The sequence below is a fragment of the Spea bombifrons genome, chromosome 7 (assembly GCF_027358695.1).
Source record: "Spea bombifrons isolate aSpeBom1 chromosome 7, aSpeBom1.2.pri, whole genome shotgun sequence".
Lineage (NCBI taxonomy): Eukaryota > Metazoa > Chordata > Amphibia > Anura > Pelobatidae > Spea > Spea bombifrons.
Window position 1 is genome coordinate 42,465,959 of NC_071093.1, and position 22,617 is coordinate 42,488,575.

Consider the following 22,617-nt stretch of genomic DNA (forward strand, 5'->3'; position numbering starts at 1 on the left):
ACAATTAACCCAAGTTCTAATGGAGGAGAATAATGTCCCTGACCCAGCTGACCAATTAGCCAGGTTTTGGGCAGATCCTGAACAATTAGCCTTGTCAGAATTGGACCCATTATATGGAGCTGGGCAGTTGCCGCTCTCTGGAACACATTGGCCCACTGTAAACTGGAATAAGTCTTCAGAAAGTGGCCTGTTTCCAACTGACGGCTCGTCGGATAACAAATATCACGAACGGAACGATTTAGAAAACCACATGACCCCAAATTGTCTTGAGAGTCTTAATATCGGGACGGATGATGGACCCTACTATAATTTGGACTTGCTGTTTGAGAAGTTACCCTGTGAAACTGAAAACGTATCTGTTTGCCATGAACCTACTAACAATATTCAGTTGCCATCTTCTAACCAAACTGGCCCGTTGCTTTGCGATGTCTTTGTCAAAGGGGCTGAAATATCATCCCTTTCTTTTTCCGACTCCCCAAATGCGACCTCATTGTTGACTTTTTCCAAAACAGACTCATTTGGTCTTCATTCCCAACTGCCCAGAGCCAGCCAGCTTCCTCTTGTAAATCCTGATTCTGAAGACCATTCTGAATCTCAAACTCTAACTGATACACCTCTTGGCCCAAGTCCATTGAGCCACTTGGACTTAGTCAGAGAAACAAAGCGTTTTCAAGAAAGAACGCCCAATGGGATCAGTCAGCTGCCTTTAATTGTTGTTACGGATCCTTTGGATCTGTTGTATGAATCTACTGAAAACACCCAGCCATTATATTCGGATAATAGGGTGACCCAGTGTCTGGAAGCTTTACCACCGGGAAGTGGCAGTTTGTCCATATCGAAAGTTGAGTCACCATCTGAAACCAACCTGTTACCAACGGGCGAAGTTACAAATCAATTGGCCTTGCATCATTTAGTCTCCTCTCATGAGAGCGAACGTTTGCCATCCACACAAGAAGATTCCCAGATTTGTCCTGATGGCGTACCTGATCAGTTGCCTACGGACGGATCACCTTTTGAAGATACGCAGTTGACCTCGATGGGTGCCCCGGTTAAAATGCATTTTGTTGGTTCAGCTTTTGAAACGGGAACCTTGGTCTTCGGTGATCGTTCTGCTTCTCTCCAAGATTCCCCCTCCGCTCCTTCTACAGAGGACCTGAACTGCGACCCCGGTTTGGGGTTCCCCTTGGACACCGATTCTTCATGTCGCGGGGACGAGCTGGCCCGTCTCCAAGCTGTGTTTGAGGCGCTGGATAGAGATAAAGATGGCTTTGTGAAGATGGAGGACTTTGTGCAATTTGCTACAGTGTACGGAGCGGAACAGGTGAGAGGGACGCATGGGTGAAATGTTTTGGTTTTCCCGAGATGACTCTACGTCATTTTATATTAAGTATTAAAACATGTAAATATTATTTATAGGGCGGGTGAGTCCATAAGAAAGTTTGAACTGTACACCGAGTGCAGCAGGTGATTTATAGAAGTTATTTTTTGGGGAGGATCATTATTAAGAATGGAATTTGTTTCAAGATTAGAACTTCACTCATTGACTCTCCAGCTCTGCTCATTGGACCATTCCTGTGGTTGCTATGGTGACAGGACGGTAAAATATTTAGCTTCATGCTTGGTATATAACGGGTGAAACTATGCAGTATTCCAGATGCTGGCATTAGGTGTCTGGAAAATGGATAATTAATCGAGACAAGCAGATGAACAGCAATGATTCCAAGATGGAATCTAATAAAGATAAAACCAGACGTTCTGCAGCGTCTCTCGCTATTCAAACTGTAACGGCTCGACTGCTGGAATGTGCTGATTCCCCGTGTGGCTTATGTGCCAAAAACACAGCAATTTGTTGCAATTTAAGAGACAGCCGGGATGGTATGGGAGGGACCCACCGCGATATCCGTGGGTACAAGAGGGGTTAAAGCAGGCCTGTCATCTACAGACGGTCTTCTCATCTACAGACGGTCCTGCTTTGCATAGAAATAAAAGAATAATTTCTCCAGGATAATGTACAGATTACATTATCTGCCCTTTTGAAGTGCTGGTCTGTCATTTCACTTGACAGGCGCGCTTTTAAGCTGTCTATTCCCGTTAAAGACCCCTTCTGTTGGGCTGTACGTCGGACTCCGCTCTTGGCGGGTACAGGTTAAGTCGCTACCTTTCTCGGTGGGATTCTAGGTTGTAATTGAAGGACAGAAGAAAAAGATCTAGTCCTCCGACATTATTCATTTAGATGTTATATAGGTAACTTGTGGACCCCATTTTAAATATTGAGGCCAAATATCCCCCCCATAACTGTTGTGGTCTGGCCCGTTAGCAAAGCAGGACCTTCCAACCTGCTGAATTGCAGGGGAGCCGGTAATAATATTGGAAGGAATTCTGTACCGTTAATAATGCACCGTGGTAATTTTAGATGCCGTAACGTGCAAGCCGTGTGTGTTTGTATAGCTAAAAGACATCTGTGTATTCTTGTTTGTATCACAATCTGCAGAACCTGTCATCGGAAATATAAATACGGCTGCATTCCTTCAGCATATAGAACATTCCTAGTTAAGCGCGTTTATTCCACAACCGAGGGGTAGCGTGGTTACCTTTTGTATATTGATTTATTGGATGTTTTTCGTGTGAATTCTAAAATTTTAATTTTCTTGGTGTTTTTAGTGAATCAAAACTGTGGTCAAAGACTAAAAAAATGCAAGGGTGACCTTCCTACTTTTGACACAAATTCAAATTAATCTACGTAATAATCGGTTGAATTAGGAAGCCATTTTGTCTTTGAGACGGAAACCCACGACTTCTTAATTTTGCTATCATTCTCATCCTTTCTGGCAAAATACCGCTGAAGTAGGCTTACATAACACCACCGACAGCGGCGTCTTAAAATAGAAACCACGTTAATTTTAAATTCAAGAGCATTGCACTTTTTAGAAAAGGTGCTAATTAAAATTTAAAAAATATCTAATTACTTCAGTTGTAACAAAACGTGGCGGCTGATACGCAGCCCTAGAAAATATAACTAAATTGGTTGGTCCGTTGCAAAAGCAGGCATCGTGAGCTGGTTGGGGGTCTCTGGTCACCATACCTAGGGACTCTGTGGGTTTCGCCAGGAGAACTCGGGGAGAAGTGCCCCTCCGGGTGGTCCTGGCATGCCCCACGCCCCACCCATTCCCTCTTTTTTTTTAAATGGGGGTGTTTCCTGTGATGTCAGCGGGACCGCCCACCGATGTCACCCCCTAACACAAGTGTATGCAAGCATCTTTATTATAGCAAAGAGAGCTCAAACTGTACAGAAACGGCAGGAAATATGCAAAAAAAACACATTATTCTACAAAAATAGCCATTAGTAGATCGCTAAGTTAAATAAAGTCTTGGTAAAGCCGGCACTCCTCCACTCCTGCTGACTGTGTTGCCCTGGTTACCAAAATGTGTGGGATTCAGCCAGTGATTCCTCCCCACGTGTCGCCGGAGGAGGTCAAAAACAAGATGTCTGACTCATCAAGCCAGCCCAAAGTATGTTATCACAGTAACAGCCGTGAAACGTGCAGCCCGTGTACTGTCTAACACGGTATAAATCCCCAGACACTTTATTATTATTATTATTATTATTATTGTACTTCCAGCTGTGGTAGCACCGGACGCCAACGTGTTAGACCGGGGCTGGCAGGCCTTGACCACGGTCACCTATCCCATAGGGTGCGCTGCACTCCTGGCTTAGCGGAATTTGTGGGTGTGGCTAAATGACAGCCACACCCACTTCCATCCCTGCCCTCATTACAATGTATTTATCATAAACACTTCCTTCCAGATTGTGGCTCCTGCATCGCGTCGGGGGAATAGGTTACCCTACTGTCCAGAATCGGGGGCAACGGGCCTTTTTATACTTGTTTTGTATCATTTAATGTAAAAAGGGGTTTAGGTATTAAGTGATTCTGGTGTAAGGTATGAAACGTGACCACGGCAACACACCTGTGAGCTCTCAGGGTTTGCCCAAGGCCAGCTCGTTTAGAAAGTTCCCAGGTATGCATAGCAACCAGTGGCACGAGCCATTTGATTGGACCATCCTGTTGGTCGCTATGGCGATAAGAGTCCGTCAGAAATGATATCTAAAGCAGATCCCGTGACCCGGTCTCTCTCTTTTCAGGAAGAAAAAAAATTGGGGTAAAAAAATAAATTAATTAAATCTAACCAAAAGAGACATCCAATGCATTGTGGGTACTTTAGGCACTCACAGTGTTAAAGGGACCGGAGCGTGTGAAATGGTGCGGGGACAGCTGCTTCCGTGATTGCCACAGGCTGTTATTCTCTACGTGCTTATTAAACAAAGTGCCGGTTACGGCCTCGTTCTGCGCAGACTTTCCACTGGTTATTTTTTACCCAGAAAATGCGAAGTTTAATGGTAATCTGTCAAAAAAAAAAAGGCAGCGTTGGAAGACAAAAGGTGTCCTCGCCGCAGGGAAGAATGGAGGAAATGTGAACATTTATATATGGTTTTTAGGTGATTTCTTTTAGAATTCAGAGCCAAAGAAGAACGGTCTTTAAGAATTTCAAAAAATATATATTTTTTATGTATTTTATAAATCTGTTTCTGGGGGCTTCCTAGATTTATAGAATTCGCCTAATTGATATAGAATGGGATAGTCTCATATACTTGTATTAAATCTGTGCAAAAGATGGCCCCATCGTTGTGGGAGATGGGCCACCATTGTTGCAGGAGATGGGCTTGTGGCCCGTGTCGCCGTCATTGTTGCAGGAGATGGGCTTGTGGCCCGTGTCGCCACCATCGCTTGTGTCCATTGTGGCCTCTCTGACGTTCATTCTTCCTCCTTTTTCACAGGTTAAGTACCTCACCGGTTACCTGGATCCTGCCGGTCTTGGAGTTATCAATTTCCGTGACTTCTATCGTGGAATCTCCGAAATCCAAAATGAAGGTGAGTGTTGTGGCCCACCTGGGGGTCCTTTTGTATAATGCATCGCCATAAGAATCGTGTAACGGTTTGGAAAGATATTGTATTTTATTTATCTTTTACTGTATTTATTATATAATTAATGTCTATAGAAGAACAGACTTCATTGGACTGCCTGCTTTATGACTAGTATCACATTAACCAGTGGTGAAAATACTACCCCCCCCCCCGACTCCTTATCATACTTCCTATGGGAAATAGTAGAGTGGCTCGGTCTTAATCACCCAGCAGGACACTCTGACTAACAAAGCATATTTCACATTGCCATACAGCATCAGCTCATCCAAAATATGGGGGGGGGTCATCTTATAGTCGAGCAAATCTGGTGTATAAAAAAAGCCCCCCTAATGGCTGTACCCCATCATGTGAGCAGCCATCTTTACTTCCCCTTCCCTGGAACGGCGTGATTCGTTGGATTTTCTTTTCCTGGCTCTTTTTATTGTGCGGTGCTTTGGGAGAAAATTCTAACGTCTACAAGGGAGAACTTTAACTGTGATGTCAGACGCGGCAGTCTTTGTGTTTATTACCTCACTATTACTGTCATGAATGTACATTTTTAGGGATATTATATATATATAATTAGCTGGGCTTTGCTTGCTAAGTGTTGTGGTTCCTCCCGCAAGCAAATATCTGTCGCTGCCGTGTAACATGTAACCGCGGAAAATGCTGCCGCTATGTAAATAAACGGCCGTTTACATATACGCTGGTAACAAGGACGCGCTATAATGCAAAATATAACCTTTAAGGAACACATACCCTGGCTGGCTGGGATTGATGGGATTAGTACGGTTGTTTGCGAATACCTCTCAGTTGCCGTGCCGGTGGCATATTACCCCGTGTTACCCCATATCGCCGTTAACGGGGCAGCTAGGCGCAGATCAGTAAGTGGGGCGTTCTGTATGTTTGATAGACGGCCGCGGATGCGTTTCGGGCGTCCGAATCCTCTCACCGATGTGTTTAAGGGGGAATTAAATTAGGAGACAATTAATCCAATTATATTAAGAGATAATCTCATTCTCTGTTCTGTGAATTCACTAACGCGCGGTGATACATCGCAGTGCTTTATAACGCAGCCAACGGTCCGAGGCTTGGCGGCCGTCCCTGGATCACATGCCAAAAAAAGCCGAATCCTGAGCATAATGGGAATTGTAGTTTCTAGAACTCGCTTAGCGCGTGAGCCGAGAGATCTGGGAGACGCGGCGGGGGAGCGGTATGATTGGGAGCCCGTGGTAACCGTTCTAGGAGCCGTGGGCTCTCAGGACCCCTCGAGCAGTTATTGGAGAGTTAATAACCTGTATGTGGGAGGATCACGGTAGGATCAGTCTGCATGTATGGTACACGCAGAAAATGATCAATATGCGCATTTTGTGTAACACGGGATCCGGCTGTACATCTACCGCGTTTCACCAATGCTTGTAAAAGAGGGTCGTTAGTTTCGGTGCCCATTACCAAACAGGCAGGGGAGGGCTGCTAAAGCCAAATGGCGCTGTCCACCGCTCGCCCTCCCCAAAATACACACTGTACCCTAACATACACCTACTTACACTAATATACACTTAGTCATACTCAATAACACACATTTAAGCACTCATGCTAACACACACTCACTCTCACACCATTTCTACATCCAGGCTACCACACACATACACACACCTTTACACACACCCAGGCTACCACGCACACACACTTACACACACACACACCCATCCGCCCCTGGTTACAGGGCACCCGCATGGCTTATGACCGATGCTTATGTGTAAACGTAACATAAGGTAATAATCGTCGTCATTAGTGCTGTGTACGACACGGGGAGGAATAATAATTGTGGTTCTTCCGCAGATCTGGACATGCAGCTGTATGATATGGGATATCCGTCCGAGGAGGAGCCCGCGTGCTCGGTGGATTTTGATGACCTTGCGGCGTTTGAGGTGAGAGTCTGTATATGCTTTGGGCGTGAAGAGGTTAATAAAAACTTGCCGATATAGTCGCCATTTCAGGTTCATCTGGTGAAACTGTCACAAGCGTTAATATCTCCACGAGGCGACCCCCCCCCCCGCTTCGTGTCGTTGAACCGGTCCACTCGCTGTCCTGACCCAGCTATCCTGCTAAACGTAACGCTCGGGTAACTAAACGCAGCGTTAGAGCCATCGTTCCCGTTACTGAAACCCTTCTCAGAAATAATTCTTCCGTCGCGTAAAAAATGAGCTTTAATTTTTCTGGGAATGCTTAATTGTCATGTGATGCAAAAGCAGGCGTTGGTAGTTTGTTACTGGAGAAATTAAATAAAGCTTGTGTTCGTTTTGTTACTGGTATAAAATTAAAGTTAACTTTTTTAAAACCGCTATAAAACAATATGTTTGTATGAGTTCTCGCTCTGTTATCTGACCCCCGATCTACTAAACAAACACCCCGACTGCTTATCATACTGCCTGGGGGAACAATAGAATGGCTCAGTTTCAATCACTCAGTCAGACACACTGATTTATGCAAGTCTATGGAACAACAGACTTCATTAGCATTGCCATAAAGCATCAGCTCAGTGCGGTGTTTGAGCCGGGAAAGTCACCCAAAATATCACATGACTGACAGCAACGGCAGCTCCAGGTCTGCAGATAAAGGGAGTTTATTGGAACAAAATAAGATAAAACTAGATTTTTCTCACCAACTATGTACATAATGTCTCTTTAGGGGTCTTGGAAACTCTGATGGTCCATAAACGTATCAATGCTCTAGCGGCACAAAGATATAATTTAATGAGGTGGAAAAAAAACTTGTGTGACGGTTTAGGTACCCTGCCTGCAACCAATAGGAAGCAGCGACATCACATGGAGGCGTGTCGGGGATAGTGTGGTGTTTGGGGACCTCTCTGTCTGGGTGTGAGGATTCGGAGAGAGCGTGGCGTGTGTGCATTGTGTGTGCATTGTGTGCGTGCCACTGCTGTGTAAGCCGCATACAATGCAGCGAGGGGGGAAAGCCCTTTTGTGTTTGCGGGGGCTGGGGATACAATAGGCGCGCCCGCCATGCTGTTCTTTGTGTTGGGACCTTTTTCAGAGTTCAGTTCAGGAGGACGCGGTTTCTGAAAGCTGCAGGAATGCTTTTGTTCCCCTCTGAGATGTTTCACCTCGCTGTTTGTTGTCACCGCGCGGCCATTTGCATAATTGTTATAACTTTAGGGTTAGTTTATAGGAGGCGACTTTCTGCCCCCATCTAGTCGCCCGTTTCTCCCTCTGTAAAGACTCAAACTTTAATCAGTCGTTGGTCTCGTCTTAGATTCAGGAGCCGTATGCTGATCCCATGCACGTTTACACCCCTTACTGTATTACCCTCTACCACATCTGCTGGGAGGCTATTTCACTAATCTACCACCATCTTGATAAAGTAAATGATGTGTATATGTCATGCACACCTGCACATACACGTTTATTGCATCCTCCCCCTTGTGGTACGGCTCAGCATTCACGCCATTGGCCCGCCAGTCTGATGGACAGGTTGGGGTTACGGTTTGGAAAGAAGCATATGATATACTCTGCTGTATGAAAGGATAGGAGGATTTATTTTAATAAAGGATGGATAAAGTTTTAGCCGAACCTATTATTTATTTGAACAATTCTATCAAAGTTGCTGCTCTTTGCAGAATACCCCGGTTTTAAGGGTTAACAGGTTACAAACCTGCAGAGCAAACTCAAGCTGTCTGTCTACTGCCCTCTGCTGGTCTGTGCTGGTATTGCCTAAAGCTCCAAAGCACCCACATGTGGTTATTTATAGTAGCTGGGAGGGAATACACTGAGCAAAAAAGTGGACTTACTGCCGCCCCGTAAAACTGTATTAATCATCAAAAAAATGTTCTAGAATATATTAAGAATTCTGTAGATAAAATAAAGTGATTGAGGAGAGGAGATGCCAAGAGCATTCAGGGTACTCGCTTTATTCCCGTCTATGGAATTTGCCCGTTTCTCCTGCTGTAAAGACTCAAACCTCAATCAGTCGTTGGTCTCGTCTTAGATTCAGGAGCCGTATGTCTATCCCATGCATGTTTAATACCCTCGCTGTATTAACCTCTACCACTTCCGCTGGGAGGCTGTTCCATGTATCTACCTCCCTCTCTGTAAGTAAAACTTCCTTTCGTTCCATCTAAGCCTCAGACCCTCTAGGTTTTTGGATTATTATCACATCTCCTCCAAGCCGTACATATCGAGATCCCTTAGTCTTTCCTGATCATTTTTACGCTGCAGACCGCTCCCCGTTTTACTCGCCGTCCGCTGGACTCTCTCTAGATTATCAACGTCTGACATTCACGTATAGGCGGTTTGGGAGAGAAGATCACGTTACTCGGTGGCTGCTCACAAAGGGTTAAACACATTACTGTTGGTAAAGAAACCGTGATTAGTAATTGGATCTTTTTCCTGTTTCTTTCGCTGTTATAGTTGATTTAACTGTTGCAGCGCCGACACAAAGTTTCTTATTGGCCTTAAAGGGGCGTTCCCTGGAAATAGAAATATTACATAGTAAAGAGAAATGTAGCTATTGCAAGGGGCAGGTGCTGAAGTCCGTCCCTCCATAGACTTTCATTAGTCAGTGAGTCCTACTGGGTTATTAAGATTGAGCCATTCTGTTGCTCCCCACAGGCAGTATGATAAGGTGTCGGGGGGGGGGTTGTTTAGTAGATCGGGGATCAGATAACAGAGCGAGAACCATACAAAATGGCTGATATGCAGCTGATTGAAAACATTACATTATGGGGCAAAAACTGGAACGGTTTTGAAATAGGAAGCCCAATATTTTTCACGTTTTTTTAATATCGGTGATAAAGCCGCACGGCCGGGAAACCTGAGACTGCTGCCTTTCATGTAAATGCCCAGCTTTGTGGGTTCTGTTTGCATTAAAGTCATGTTTGTGTTAGAATGTTGTGTGACCTCGAATACAATGTTACACAAATGACCAAAACCAATAAACGAAACCAGATAAACGCATGTAAAGGGACAGCAAACTAAGAACAGCGACGCTCTGCGGACAAAGCCATTGTTTCTTATATTAAATCTCAGCCAATCGGAGAGAGGGAACGGAAGGGCTCGGAATGCCGGGGTCTTGCCTTCGCCCCCCCAGATCAGTAGAGAGGTTTGCGGTCACTGACCCGATCGCTGCCCGGATGGCAGGTGAATAAGTACATTTAAAGGGACAGTGCCACTGGGGTGAAAGCGTGTGCGTGCGTGCGCGCGTGCGGATGTTGGTTACCTGTGGCCAAAAACCTTCTTTATGGCTCTGCCCCTGCTAAGGTTTTAGACGGAGGTCTCTATTCTAAAAGATGTTAATGCCCCCCAAGGAAGTTGTGTGTTGGTTGCCTAGCAACTGTGAGCTTGGAATGTAACGGTGGCAAGCGAAAACGAGTCCGGGATTCACATCAACGGGATGAAGGGGGCCGTGAGTACTTTTTCCTCAACGCTTCCTATTTGTTATGGGGTGAAAAATTGGGGTAATTGCAGAGCATCATCTTTACACAAACGGGGACATTTAAGAAAAAGTTCTACTGTACTGAGAGGGTGGTAGATAACTGGAAGGGTCTCCCAGCAGAAGTGGTAGAGGGTAATACAGTAAGGAGATGTAAACATGCGTGGGATAGACATACGGCTCCTGAATCTAAGACGAGACCGACGACTGATTAGGGTTTGAGTCTTTACAGCGGGATGAACGGGCGGACTAGACGGGGGCCGAATGGGGGCCGATCTGCCTGCAGGTTCTGTGGTTCTCTGATTACTGTACCTTTAATTGCGGACACACATGCTAATGAGCTGCCCTTTGCCGCTCTGTGTACGGAGGATAATCCCATTATAACTGGGAATTGTTCTCGTCCCAGTAAGGCTGTGTTGGGAACGCTGGCGCTGAGTTTTGGGGCAGTTTCTCTCTATTTACGCAGGAAAGACTTGTTTCTGTTTGTTTCCTTTCTTCTCCTTTTTTGTGTAAACAGCGCGGTGTCAGATAAAACACGGCGGGCCGGCGCTTCCCAGTCTCCAAACCTTCTGCAGCCCCCTGTGAAATTCCCGGCTAGCGGGGGTCCGGCGGACAGACTCGGAAGGGCAGTGTCTGCTGTAATGTTTGCCGACCTGGTGGGTAGACTCGATTAACCTGTCGGGTGCTGTCTGGCAATGAGTTGCCCCCCCGGCTGCTGGCAGGGATCGGCACTGGTCAGGAAGGGGTCAGGGCTGCGATGCTCTGCGGGGCGGGAGGTGTGTACCTGCGGCTCGACGTGACACGGGACAGGTTTGTCCCCTCCCAGCGAGACGCCGCTCCAGGTTACAAGGAAACAAAAGCCAGTCTATTCCCTCTGCTTCCTGGACTTCCCTCCCTCCTCGTCCTCCCTCTCCTCCCCCTCCAGCTCTCGCTCAGATCCTTGGCCACCTTTTGGTACGAGAAGCCACCTGGAGGGTGCCATGCTAGTGCAAGGGGGCCAGCTCCTGCGCCCCGGAAGGATGGCTTTGCAGGTAAGCCGGGGAGGGCGGCAGCGCAGTGTTTATGGAGATGTCGGTGTACTCTGCTCTCGGCAGACTGTCGGAACTCCTGGAATGTACTCGCTAAAGTGAAGCTGCTGGCAGAACGGCCCCGTTCGGCCCGTCTAGTCGCCCGTTTCTCCGTCTGTAATGACTCAAACCTTGATCAGTCGTTCAGGAGCCATATGCCTATCCTGTCCATGTTTAAGTTACCTTACTGTATTAGCCTCTACCACTTCTGCTGGGAGGCTGTTCCACTTATCTATCACTATCTACTTCTCTACAGTAATTCGTAACATTTTAAGGGCTTTGTAACGGTTTCTGTACGGGTCCGGTCACCTCCGTGTAACTACATATAGTTTATGGGGTTATTTACTGATCGTATACTTGACTTTCAGCCGAGGCTCTGATTGTGTGACCTTGTTTCTAAGAAGCTGTATTTATGTAAACGCTTTTGTTTATTTATACGCTGTGTGATTGTGTACACAGCGGAGTGCCCCCAAGCTGCGCATGTTTACAGGGAACTGTGTACACCTGCGCAGCTCGGGTTAATGAGCCGTGTCACCCACGGTGATCATTATACCGGCTCCTCGTTAATATGGAACTTTGTATCTTATTAAATGTCAGCGTTAATCAGACACCCTTTGAAAACCGTGCCATATTTTACAGGCCGTCAGCATGGAAGATAGAGGGGCAATGAGAGCTCCCATGATCCTCTTGTTTGGGGCAAGCCGTGGGTTAATTCCCACTATAGAACAAGCTTTCGGCTCCTTACGATTTATTGTAGATCGTTTTTGTTGACAAACTCTAGTGCATATAGCTCTGTTCCTTTTAATGTCAAAGTGACCAGGGTGTTTAGAACTCCTTTCTGTTAACTTTTATGTAGCCTCACTTGGGGGGGTCCCACAAAGCTCTTACCCCGCTGCCTCCTGTTTCATTCCATCATTATGGTGGGGTATGTAGCCCCCCAATATCCCAAATGGGATGTCCGTAAAGGTATGAGTGGAACAGAAAGACACGTTACCTTGGCAACCATTTTTTTTCTTTCTTTCTAAAGAATTATTATTCTTTATGAAGCGCTAACATATTCCGTGGCGCTGTACACTTACAACAGGAGTTGCAGACCCCGAGCCATAAGCTGCAAAGATCCTGGCAAGAATGCGGGGGCTCCGGAGGGCCGCGACCTAGAATCTTATTAGTGTCAGAAGTAATGATTGTATTACGTTGAGATTATAGGTTGGTATTTCGGCCCTTTCCATCTGTCTGCCCATCCCGTCACTTGTAACATAATGTGGCTTCTAAAGTCCCGAGTGCCCGCGGGCCGTGTCTGAATGAGAACATATATATATTTTAAGCTTTACGAGGGGCTTCCTCCTGCCAGATCGGGCCCCTATCCGTCGGTTGCCGGCCTGTTGCTGGATGGGGTGAAGCCTCGCTGCCGTTTTGTTTGAGTAAGCTGTTCCGCTGACCCGTCTTCCTCAGACTACTTGAACTTTGCTCAGATAAGGTTATGTATGTGCAGAAAAAACACACAAAGGGAGGCATGTAGTGTTTCTTGTCGCTATCAGGGCTTCTGGTTCCTGTCCTGGGGAGGAATTATCACAGCCCAGCTGGAATAATTCTTGTGCAGAATCAGTCCTGGACTCCACGCTCGGGAGTTTGACGGGGACCGAACATGAGCCTCTATGTGTGTGTTCTCCCGCAGGTGACCGAGGTGACGGACAGCGCCTACGTGGGCTCCGAGAGCGCGTACAGCGAGTGCGAGACCTTCACCGATGAGGACACGGGAGCGCTGGCCACGCAGGAGGACCCCGAAACGGAGGGCGATGGCGGAGTATCCCGAATACCTCCACCTGCAACGTGAGTACAAAGGAGAGCGGCGCGGCACGAGCCCGCGGAGAAACATACCAAGCGAGCCACACCGCGCACGCACGACTGCAATGCACATCATCCACTCCTACCAGTGCGCTGTATAGGGATGGTGGTAGATCCATATGCGAGTCCCATGCAAGTTTAAATCCCCTCACTGTATTAACCTCCACCACCTCTGCTGGGAGGCCGTTTCATATATGTACCAACCTCTCAGTAAAGTTAAACTTCCCTACATTAAATGTAGGCCTCTGAGCCTCTCCTTTTAAGCTATGACCACTTTCTCTTCCCGTCGAGTCTTTCCTGAAATGTGGCTTCAGCTCTCGGGGTTGGCGGAGGTAACATGAACCGGGTCACGTGATCTTTCATACCCGATCCGGTTGCATGGTGGTGACTGCGGAGACCGTGGTCCTACTAACAAACCTACTGCGTTCTCCACCCTCCTCTCCTGGTGATTGCGTCCCTTTAAATATTCGTTATGTGTTTGAGCGCTGGTTCTCACCATAAACTTTTTTCCAATGGCCCTTTATCACTCCCATCACTCCTGTGCTCCAATGGCCCTTTATCACTCCCATCACTCCTGGGTTCCAATGGCACGTCGTGTTCTCAGTTCCAAGTTTAAGTTAAAAATTCCAATTTTGATTGTGAGAAAACTTTTTTTTGTAATTATGTTGTAGCCATAAATCTCCTGTTTTCCACTAAATCTACCAAGTGACCCTAAACCGTGTATAATAATATATTTTTTTCCACAGGCCGGAGGGTTTGGAGATCTCGCTCTGTGACATCTCAGTGATTTCAGTAACCGGTCAGGAAGAGCAGTTTGAGGATTTTGGGGAAGGGACGGAGCCGGACCTCTTCAGCAGCCAATGTGACGAGGATCAGAATGACAACCAGACGACCAGCAGTATCCAGCCGCTCTACAGCAGGTGACGTCCTCATCACTGTCAGCCGGCCGTCCTCAGCCGCCCCTTCTTCCACGCCCTGCGCAGGGATGTGATGTCATCTTGTGTGTGATGGGGGAAGACATACTATGGAACACAGTCCTCCATAGTGTAAATGGGCCGTTCGCAAGGGAGGTCACTAGTCGTCCTTGGCTAGAATACACCCATCACTCTCAGACAGCACAGCGGGGAGTGTTGGTGTCGCCATATATACTTATATTAGTTAATTAAGAATAACACTGCCGGTATATTATTAGACTTTTTAAACAGTTGATCTGTTTTAAGTCAATATACACATTCATGACATCTCTTGTGATTAGAACATATTTCCCATCCTGCCCTGATTACATCATTAAAAAAAATAAAGGGAAAATTAATTAAATAGTTAATTAAATGAAAATATGGATAAAGTCAATTGCTTAGTTACATTATAGTTAGTCCTTGGGGACTTGGGATATCTGTGATATTAAATACCCCCCTGCCAGAGATAAGGGGGGTCTTTTTGACTCTAGGGTCAGACAAAAAGTTCTTCTCCAGCTATTGATAAACCAAAATCCCCCACGAACTTCCACCGGTTACGGGACCAGGAATTGTGGTCCTGGGACAGCTGGAAAAACCAAAGGTTTCCCACCCCCGACGTGGGGTAAAGCAAATGCTCGTGGAATTCAGGACCCCTACAGAGAAAAGAGGGACTGAGCGAACCCATCCCCCCCACCCCCGTGGTCCTCTCACTTTAGCCGGTATGCGGATGATAATTTTTAGCACCCCTGTAGGGTTAGTCCAGCTTGGAGGCCGCAGGACGATGTTTTCTGGGTAAGCATGAAGGCCGATGTTCTGCGTTTCTTCCTTTTCTCTATTCTTCGCTCTCCGTTAGTCGCTGGCTGAAGATACGTTATGTTTATTTATTACGCGCCGGCGGATACAATGTTACTCCTCCAGTGGTTACCGTTCTATGTCTCCTGATTGATTGATCTTTGCGTCTCTCCAGCGGTGGCCCCGTGTCAGAGCGCCAGCTGCTGGCGCCCCCTCCGTGCACCGCTATAGGGGGCTTATTCTGCAGCCAGTGCCACAAACACGTTAACCGACTGGAAGACTTGTCCACCCGTCTCCGATACCTAGAGATGGACAGGTGACTCTGCATGCCCGGGACCCGCCGGGGGACAGGGGGAGGCTTTTATGGTTTAACCGCCAGCTGTTATAATAAATATCATCGCGTTCCCTGATATCTCGATTCGAGACATCCATGTGTGGTGCATTCTGGGGGCTGTAGTCCTGATCTTAACGCTAATCTTGTACTTGCAGTGCATGCTGGTCCTTGTAGTCCTATGCATAGCTATGTACCCTACCCCCAGTAATGCACATTAGTCTCCCAATTGCAAAGTCATCTAATTTTCTTCCTGTTACAAAATACTTGCCATGTATTCGGGGAAAACACGTAGCGCTCCTGTCCTTTAACCCCGTTACCGCTGGCCTCTCCCTGTCCGCCTGTAGGGGTTGAACTGCATGTACGAGGCATAAAAAGCCTGCTGTGTTTTCTGCACGTTATTTTGCATCGTGTCTGGGGGTTTGCATGTTTATACCCCCCTCACTGTATTAGCCTCTCCCACTTCTGCTGGGAAGCTGTTCCACTTATCCACCACCCTCTCAGTTTAACATTTTTCCTTTTGTAGCTGCTAGACCAGAACTATTCCCTATAATATTTGCCCCTATAAGTTCCACTGGATATCTGAGCTATAGTTCTACGTTTTAAAATAAGCAGTCCAGGGCATTTTTTGGTATTTATAAAAAAAAATACCCCTGAACAGTGTATTTCTCAAAAAAAACAACAAAAAACGTAATTCTGGTGCAAAGTTTAAAAGTTTGTCTTATCGCCATACCAACCGATGGGATTGTCAATTGATAGACTGTTATTTTCACGCTTTGGATCAGATTCACTTTCCAAACACAACCCATTCAGCCCCCCGCTGCCGTCCTGCGTCCCGGCGGTCTCTATACTATTAGCTATTATTTATCTTTTTCCTGGAGCAGGAAACCGCCTGGAATCAGCCCAATTCTCTCTTTCCGATAGGGAAGCTTACATGATTTATTTATCTCTTCCTGCTTGAATCCAGTAAAATATCGCTCCCTTAGGTCTCCGACACCTTCTTCTCTTCTAGTCTCTGGTCCGGGCGATGGCCAGGTGAGGCGTCCGGAGCTCCCGCTAGTTACTGGGGTATACCTGCGGCTATTCTTTGTGCTTTTGGTGTGCTTTCCATGCGCTTCCTAACTGCCTCCCAAGCATTCCCAGATTTGAAGGGGTTAAAGGGTGATGGTTTTGCGAGTTCTCCGTCCTGTGTTCTCTTCTACTCACAATCTCTTCGTAATGTTTTTCAGTCCCGACAAGAGGCCGTCGAGCAGAAAAGAAGCCAGGTGGGTTCAGCGGAATGGCGCAGTGCCCAGCACGTCGTGTGGGTTACAAATGATGAGGCTCTGGAAGTCTTTTAAAGCAATTAAGGGGTTAATAGGCAGTTCCTGGGCATTTTATTTTGATAGGGTAACTTGGGTGGTGCATCATTGTTGCAGTTAAGATGTGTAATACAATCCATTGTGCATTGGCCCTTGAAATAATGTACGGGCTCTTGCGTTTTAGGTTGGCCGGGGTCTCTGCGGGGGAAGGGCTGATGGAGGTGACCCTGCGTTCATCTGGCCAGGTTGGGTTTAGGGGAGCTGTGTACGATGAGTTAAACAACATTTATTCTTGGTCCGCAGGAGGCTACATCACAGCAGTCTCCTGGTTGAGGACTCCATGGAACGGCAGCTCGCAGACATGTCCTGCGATGAGACGGATCTCACGGACAAGGTAGGAATGCGAAACGCGGTGGGGCAAAGTATTAGTTTTTTTCACTAGTTCTTCCAAGTTCAGATGGCGCTGGCCCCGAGCTCTGCCGGTATTGTAGACGTAGTGAGAACAGACACATGTGATAAGTTGGTCAGTATCTTGAGATGGTTCTTCTTGGGCAGAAGCTGGAATCTCCGATGCGAACCTCTTCAAATCATTAACCGCTCCGTGAGCGCCTGCCATCTTTAACAGTCTGTTACCCTTACAGGTTCTGTACTTGGAACAGAGGGTTAGCGAGCTTGAAAGAGATGCCAGCACCAACGGGGAACAGCAGAACCGTCTCAGGCAGGAGAACCTGCAGTTGTTACATAGGTGAGTCCACGCTGATCCGAGACGGGAGGTCTTCGTGGAATACGGTGGCTCCGGTATTACCGCTCATTCTTTGAAACAGGTTTTATTAAACCTACCTCTTTTCCTTCACTTCTTGCCACTGACCCCTCGCTCTTTGTTGTCCAGAGCCCACGCGTTGGAGGAGCAGCTCAAAGAGCAGGAGCTGAGATCCGACCAGGTTCAAGGCGAAGAAACGAGGAGACACAGGGAAGAGCTCCGTAAAATGGAAAGGGACTGTGGGTACGAGCTGAGCAGCCTTAAAGCCAGGTACGTTCAGACTTTAAGATTTCCTCGCTATTCTCGCAGGCATCATTCATTTCGGGAAGAGATCCAACTAATGGCTCGGTGGCTTTGGAGTCATCTTCCTCTTGTGATTGCAGTCATGGAAGGGGGTGTCTTTATGGGCTAAAAGAGCAGACTGCTGGGGTTGCAGTATACCCCTGAATTGGTTGGGGGGGGGCTAGTAGCTAAAAAATACTATGGTACCATGGCGGAGGTTGAGCAATCTTTTATTATGCCTGACTGGGTCAGCGCTAAAAGTCAGTGGACATTGAAATGGTTTGTGTAGCGTGTGAAGGAAAACCCTACGAACATCACGTTCTTTGTTTTTAGAGTTCAGGAGCTTGAAAGTGAGAACTTAGAACTCCGATCGCAGGTGCCCGTTCTCAAAGCAACAACCCAGAGGCTTGAGGAGGTGAGAACATGGAGTTATTTTAACTGCCTATAATGGTCACAACCATTAGGGTAAAAAGACATGAATCGGTTGATAAAATGTGCCCGGACACTCAAGAGCCCTCTCTCTGTCTGTAGGAGAACCAGAAGCTGAGGGACCAGGTGGAAGAAGTGCGTCGCCAGCTAAAAGAAAATAAGGAACTCAACCAAAAACTTGGCGGGCGACTTAACAAGGAGAAGCACAAACAGCAGTCAGAGAAAGAGCAGTCCCAGGAGGTGAGTCTTACGGTGTCTTCTCGCTGGTGACTTCCCTGGTGTGTCTTCCCCTTCTTTTGTGCCACTTCGAATTTTGTCCATCGCCAGCCTCACCGCGAACGTTCCCGTCTCTTTCCCTCTAATCCTTCTAAGGGTCCGTCTTCCGGTTACCCCCCACCCTCTCCCGAGGCTGGTGATTTTGCTTTGTATGACCTCATTTTTCATGTTCTGTGTTAAAGCACAGAGTATCTCTTCTCCCACAGCGTGCTACTTCATACGGAGCTGCTCCTCTTCGTCTTTAAGGTCAAGATCATTTTTTGTTGTAGTTCCTCCTGCTCCTTTCGCCACCTCCCCATAGCGGTGATTAAATCCCGTTAGCGCAAGCAGTAGAGAGTGTTTCAACATAGTATCATTCCCGCTTCTGACCTTTTTATCCAGTAGGCCCAAGAGTGGCAAGTATAAGAGTACTTGGACCCTGTGGCTTTGTGATTGATACTCCTGGGGCGCTCTGGTGTTTCCAAGACAGGATTTTGGGTACCATAGATGGGGGGGGAATCGTAATAGAAACATGGACACCTTCTTCTATCTGCAATGTCTGGGTGGAGGATATGCAACTCTGTGGTAATTCCTAAAGGATTTAGTTAATTTGTAATGTTTTAAAGGCACACAAACTCCATTGATCATTTAAATGCCCCAGGCAGCTACGGGTAGCCCGAGATAGACATCACCTTCTGTGTACGTAGAATTGCGACGCAGTAAATCCTATCACGGGTGTCATAGCTGGTCTAGGATGTGGCCATTATTTTCATGAACGTATTTTCAATCTTTCCGGGTTATCAGGTGATTGAGGAGCTCCGCCGGGAGCTGGAGCAGATGCAGCTGATGCGGCTCGAAATGGAACACCGGCTGGGCCTGGGGAACACCAGCGCCCTACAGGAATACAACAGCCGTGCCCGGGAGGCAGAGCTCGAGCACGAAGTACGGAGACTGAAACAGGTATGGCGTCTAAATAGAAGAGTAACCTTACCAGTGGTGAATTCGGGTCGCCGCCGTTGGGCTTGAACCATGGCAGAGCCCCTACTGCAGCCTCCGTCCTCTATGCTGAACGTCGGGGTGTAATGTGATGTGAAATCCCCGCATTCTGTCTCAGAAGACCTCCAGCCTGTAGGTCCAACCTCACCATTAACCATCGGCGCGCTAGGGAGATTGATTACCCATTAGGACAATCTGCCCCTGGTGTATTGATCTACCTCCTAGGCCAGTATTGGGCACCGGTGTAAGCTGCATTATTTATTATGGTGTTAATCCATTTGGAATTGATCAGCCCCATACCTGGTATCTAAAGACGTTCCGTTCCCTATTGTTCTGACCGCATGTCTCGATTAACAACAGAACGCGAGTTTTTAAGGGCTATGTGTGGGAGGTCTGCGTTTCACGCCTTTTACTTCTATTTCCACAGGAGCAACGGGCCTTGAAGGAACAGAACGAGGAACTTAATGGCCAGATAATCAACCTCAGTATCCAAGGAGCCAAAAACCTGTTCTCCACAACGTTCTCCGACTCGCTGGCAGCCGAAATCAGCAGCGTCTCCAGGGACGAGGTAAGAGCTGAAGCTGGCGAACCATCTCTGGAGGTGCGTTACATGGAGAGAGAACGGCTCGTAGAGTACATAGCAAGGCGTGAGGAACGTTCCTGGGGTCTTCACAGGGGACGTTTTTGTTTGTAGAGGAAATAAAAAGCAAGAGAGATCAGCTGCTCCTTTTATTGCATTTGTTCTATCAAACAGATTATTTACTATGTCCCATAAGTTACAAAGAACTTGAGGAACATTTTACCTCCATTCAGATCAGACCCGGAAATACGTGGACATCTCCAACCTATGGTTTTGTCCTTGAATGGACCGCGTTCTCTATCATTTTACCATTTTATTATTTTTTTTTTCCCTGACTCACTCCATTACCCCCTCTCACCCCGCAGCTTATGGAAGCCATCCAGAAGCAGGAAGAGATAAACCTCAGACTACAGGACTACATTGACCGTATCATCGTGGCAATCATGGAGACCAACCCTGCCATCTTGGAAGTGAAGTAAGAATGTGAGAGGTAGCGGGAGGTGCAGAACTTTTGGACGCCCCCTGCGGTGTCACAATGTACCAAACCAGGGGCAGAATTATGTAGTGAGGGTTACTTGGTAGCAGCAGGGGACTAATATACGCTCATGGGCCTTAAATTGTATCTCCGACCAGACAGAACATAGACCCAAAGTTCAGAGGATAGGGAGCTGTGACGGGTTCTAGAAGAAGCATGAGTTTGGGATTCTAGAACCTGGGTAGTCGGTGATTGAGAATGTGGGGTGTTTTTATGGAAGTATGCCAAGAATCGCAGAGGCCAAAGCTTTATCTAGGAACTATAGCACATGGGGTTGGGACAAGGAAAATGGGATTCACGCCGACCTCTTCTCTCTACCGCAGAATGCAATAGCTCTGTGTGCCCCGTCGTCGGGAGCAAGAATTACTGCCCGTGATCCCTGATGCTGAGGAGGCAGATACGAGTCCTGGAGACGCCCGGCACGCATAGCTGCACCAAACTGTTTTTTTGGGGGGGTTTTGGAAGACATTCACCTGTGGAGTGCACCGTGAGAAATGCAAACCTGCATCCCGTTACCGTACAAGTTGTGAGAGTGAGAGCAGCGCGCATGGAAAACCATATCTTGGTATGCGCTACGCACCTGAGACTGAGCGCGCGGGGACACGTTAACACTCCTGTATAGGACGCCGTACACGGCGATCGTTTTATTTCTCATTCCCATTGGTTGCCGGTTGCGTTGCCGATGCCCGGTTCTGTCGCCACCTGCTGGCTGAATTGAGTATTGTTTTTTACTTCGAAATCGGATGGCTAATTGTAAATGGAGGAACTTTCCCCCGAAAGAAATCACCACCTCTGCCCGTCTAACGCACAACGTGTTGTGTAAGTGTGACCCACAACATCACGGAACGACTTTGTATAAATCACCAGTGTATAAAATCAACGCTTTGGCCACTGGCGGTGAGCCTTTTGATTCTGAACAATACCGTTAAGCCTGTGTGTAGCATGATGGGAATATCAGATGATGTACAAGACGAGCACCAACATCCAGATGAGATGCATGTTGGGGGGGAAAAATTGAGATAACACAAATAGTATAAGATTTGGTGCATCTGTGTACACGTGTGATACATACAGGTATGTGCTTAATTGTATGTTTGTATGCAGGCATACAATGGGAAAACTCCGGGCTGCAACTGCGTCTGACCCCCCCCTCCTTACTCAATAAATGTTTGAATATTTTGGGTGCTGCATCGAAAGCAAGGTTCAGCAACTCCTGCCCTGCTCTACAACTCCCATCACCCCCAGTCAAAGATTGCCGCTCCATCGTAGTATTGAGACGATTACCATGTACAGTAAGCCGGTGGGAGTATTCCTCTCGCTCTCCAACACCCCCCCTTTCTCCCTCTTTTTTATACGCAGGCAAATGTTCCCATTTTTAGATGCTTTTGAAGAACATTTCTATATATATATATATGTGTGTATGTATATAAGTACCTGAAAGATCTATATGTATGTATATTGGATAATCTGTAAATATTCCAAGGTATGAGAAGGGACTGGACGTTGCCCTCTTGTATGACGCACTCCTGGAGATTAATTTAACCACGTCACGGTCTATTCGCTTTATATGTAATTCAACACGTGACACGTTTGACGAGTTGGAAGCCACATGCTGGAATGCGTGCTCTTTCCGATCACAGAATAATGAATTGTTTTGCTGAATTAATTTATTGATTGGAAGCTGGACTACAAATCACTTTTGCTTTAGTTTATTTTTTTTTCCAAAATTTATTCTGTTTATAGGTTTTTTTTTTAATTATTTTTTACATTTTTTATTTTAATTTCTTTTTTTTTTTTTTTTTCCTTTTCCGCTCACGGTTCATTCTGTTCTAACGGGCTTTTCACTAATAGCTGAGCCTGTTCCTGATTTTATAATTTATCAGGCAAAAAGAAAAAAAAGATAATTTTAGGTATTTATTATAAGGAGCTTGTACCGGATGAACCCCTCCTGGCTTAATCTTAACATTTTGTCTGGTACTTATTGGGAAGGAATCTCACAGACCCAGGTCCTGTGATCACAAATAAAGGTGAAGGGAAAAAAACCAATTTATATGTAGAAAATTATATATTTGTTAACTT

The 22,617-nt window shown here is 46.7% G+C and overlaps 1 protein-coding gene across 3 annotated transcripts; it reads left to right on the forward strand.

Moving 5' to 3' along the window:
* The first annotated feature begins 976 nt into the window (after window positions 1-976).
* On the forward strand, window positions 977-22,295 carry RAB11FIP3 (RAB11 family interacting protein 3). Of its 3 annotated transcripts, XM_053471431.1 has the most exons (16): window positions 977-1,321; window positions 4,835-4,928; window positions 6,804-6,892; window positions 13,152-13,306; window positions 14,068-14,241; window positions 15,245-15,385; window positions 16,630-16,665; window positions 17,005-17,095; window positions 17,343-17,446; window positions 17,591-17,731; window positions 18,077-18,158; window positions 18,275-18,412; window positions 19,232-19,387; window positions 19,851-19,991; window positions 20,369-20,478; window positions 20,862-22,295. In XM_053471431.1, the coding sequence occupies exons 1-16, from the start codon at window positions 1,037-1,039 to the stop codon at window positions 20,869-20,871; spliced, it is 1,947 nt and encodes a 648-aa protein (XP_053327406.1). In that variant the 5' UTR covers window positions 977-1,036; the 3' UTR covers window positions 20,872-22,295. The 3 variants fall into 3 exon arrangements, with proteins under 3 accessions (XP_053327406.1, XP_053327407.1, XP_053327408.1); XM_053471432.1 differs by lacking the exon at window positions 15,245-15,385; XM_053471433.1 differs by lacking the exons at window positions 977-1,321; window positions 4,835-4,928; window positions 6,804-6,892 and adding an exon at window positions 11,171-11,440.
* Window positions 22,296-22,617: the final 322 nt, after the last annotated feature.

Bases quoted from the DNA above. Each gene is read 5' to 3' on its own strand.
- RAB11FIP3 (XM_053471431.1), top strand. From the start codon at position 1,037: ATGGGTGCCCCGGTTAAAATGCATTTTGTTGGTTCAGCTTTTGAAACG. The intron at 16,666-17,004 runs GTGGGTTCAGCG...CTTGGTCCGCAG, and splicing joins TCGAGCAGAAAAGAAGCCAG to GAGGCTACATCACAGCAGTC. The intron at 19,388-19,850 runs GTATGGCGTCTA...CTATTTCCACAG, and splicing joins AAGTACGGAGACTGAAACAG to GAGCAACGGGCCTTGAAGGA.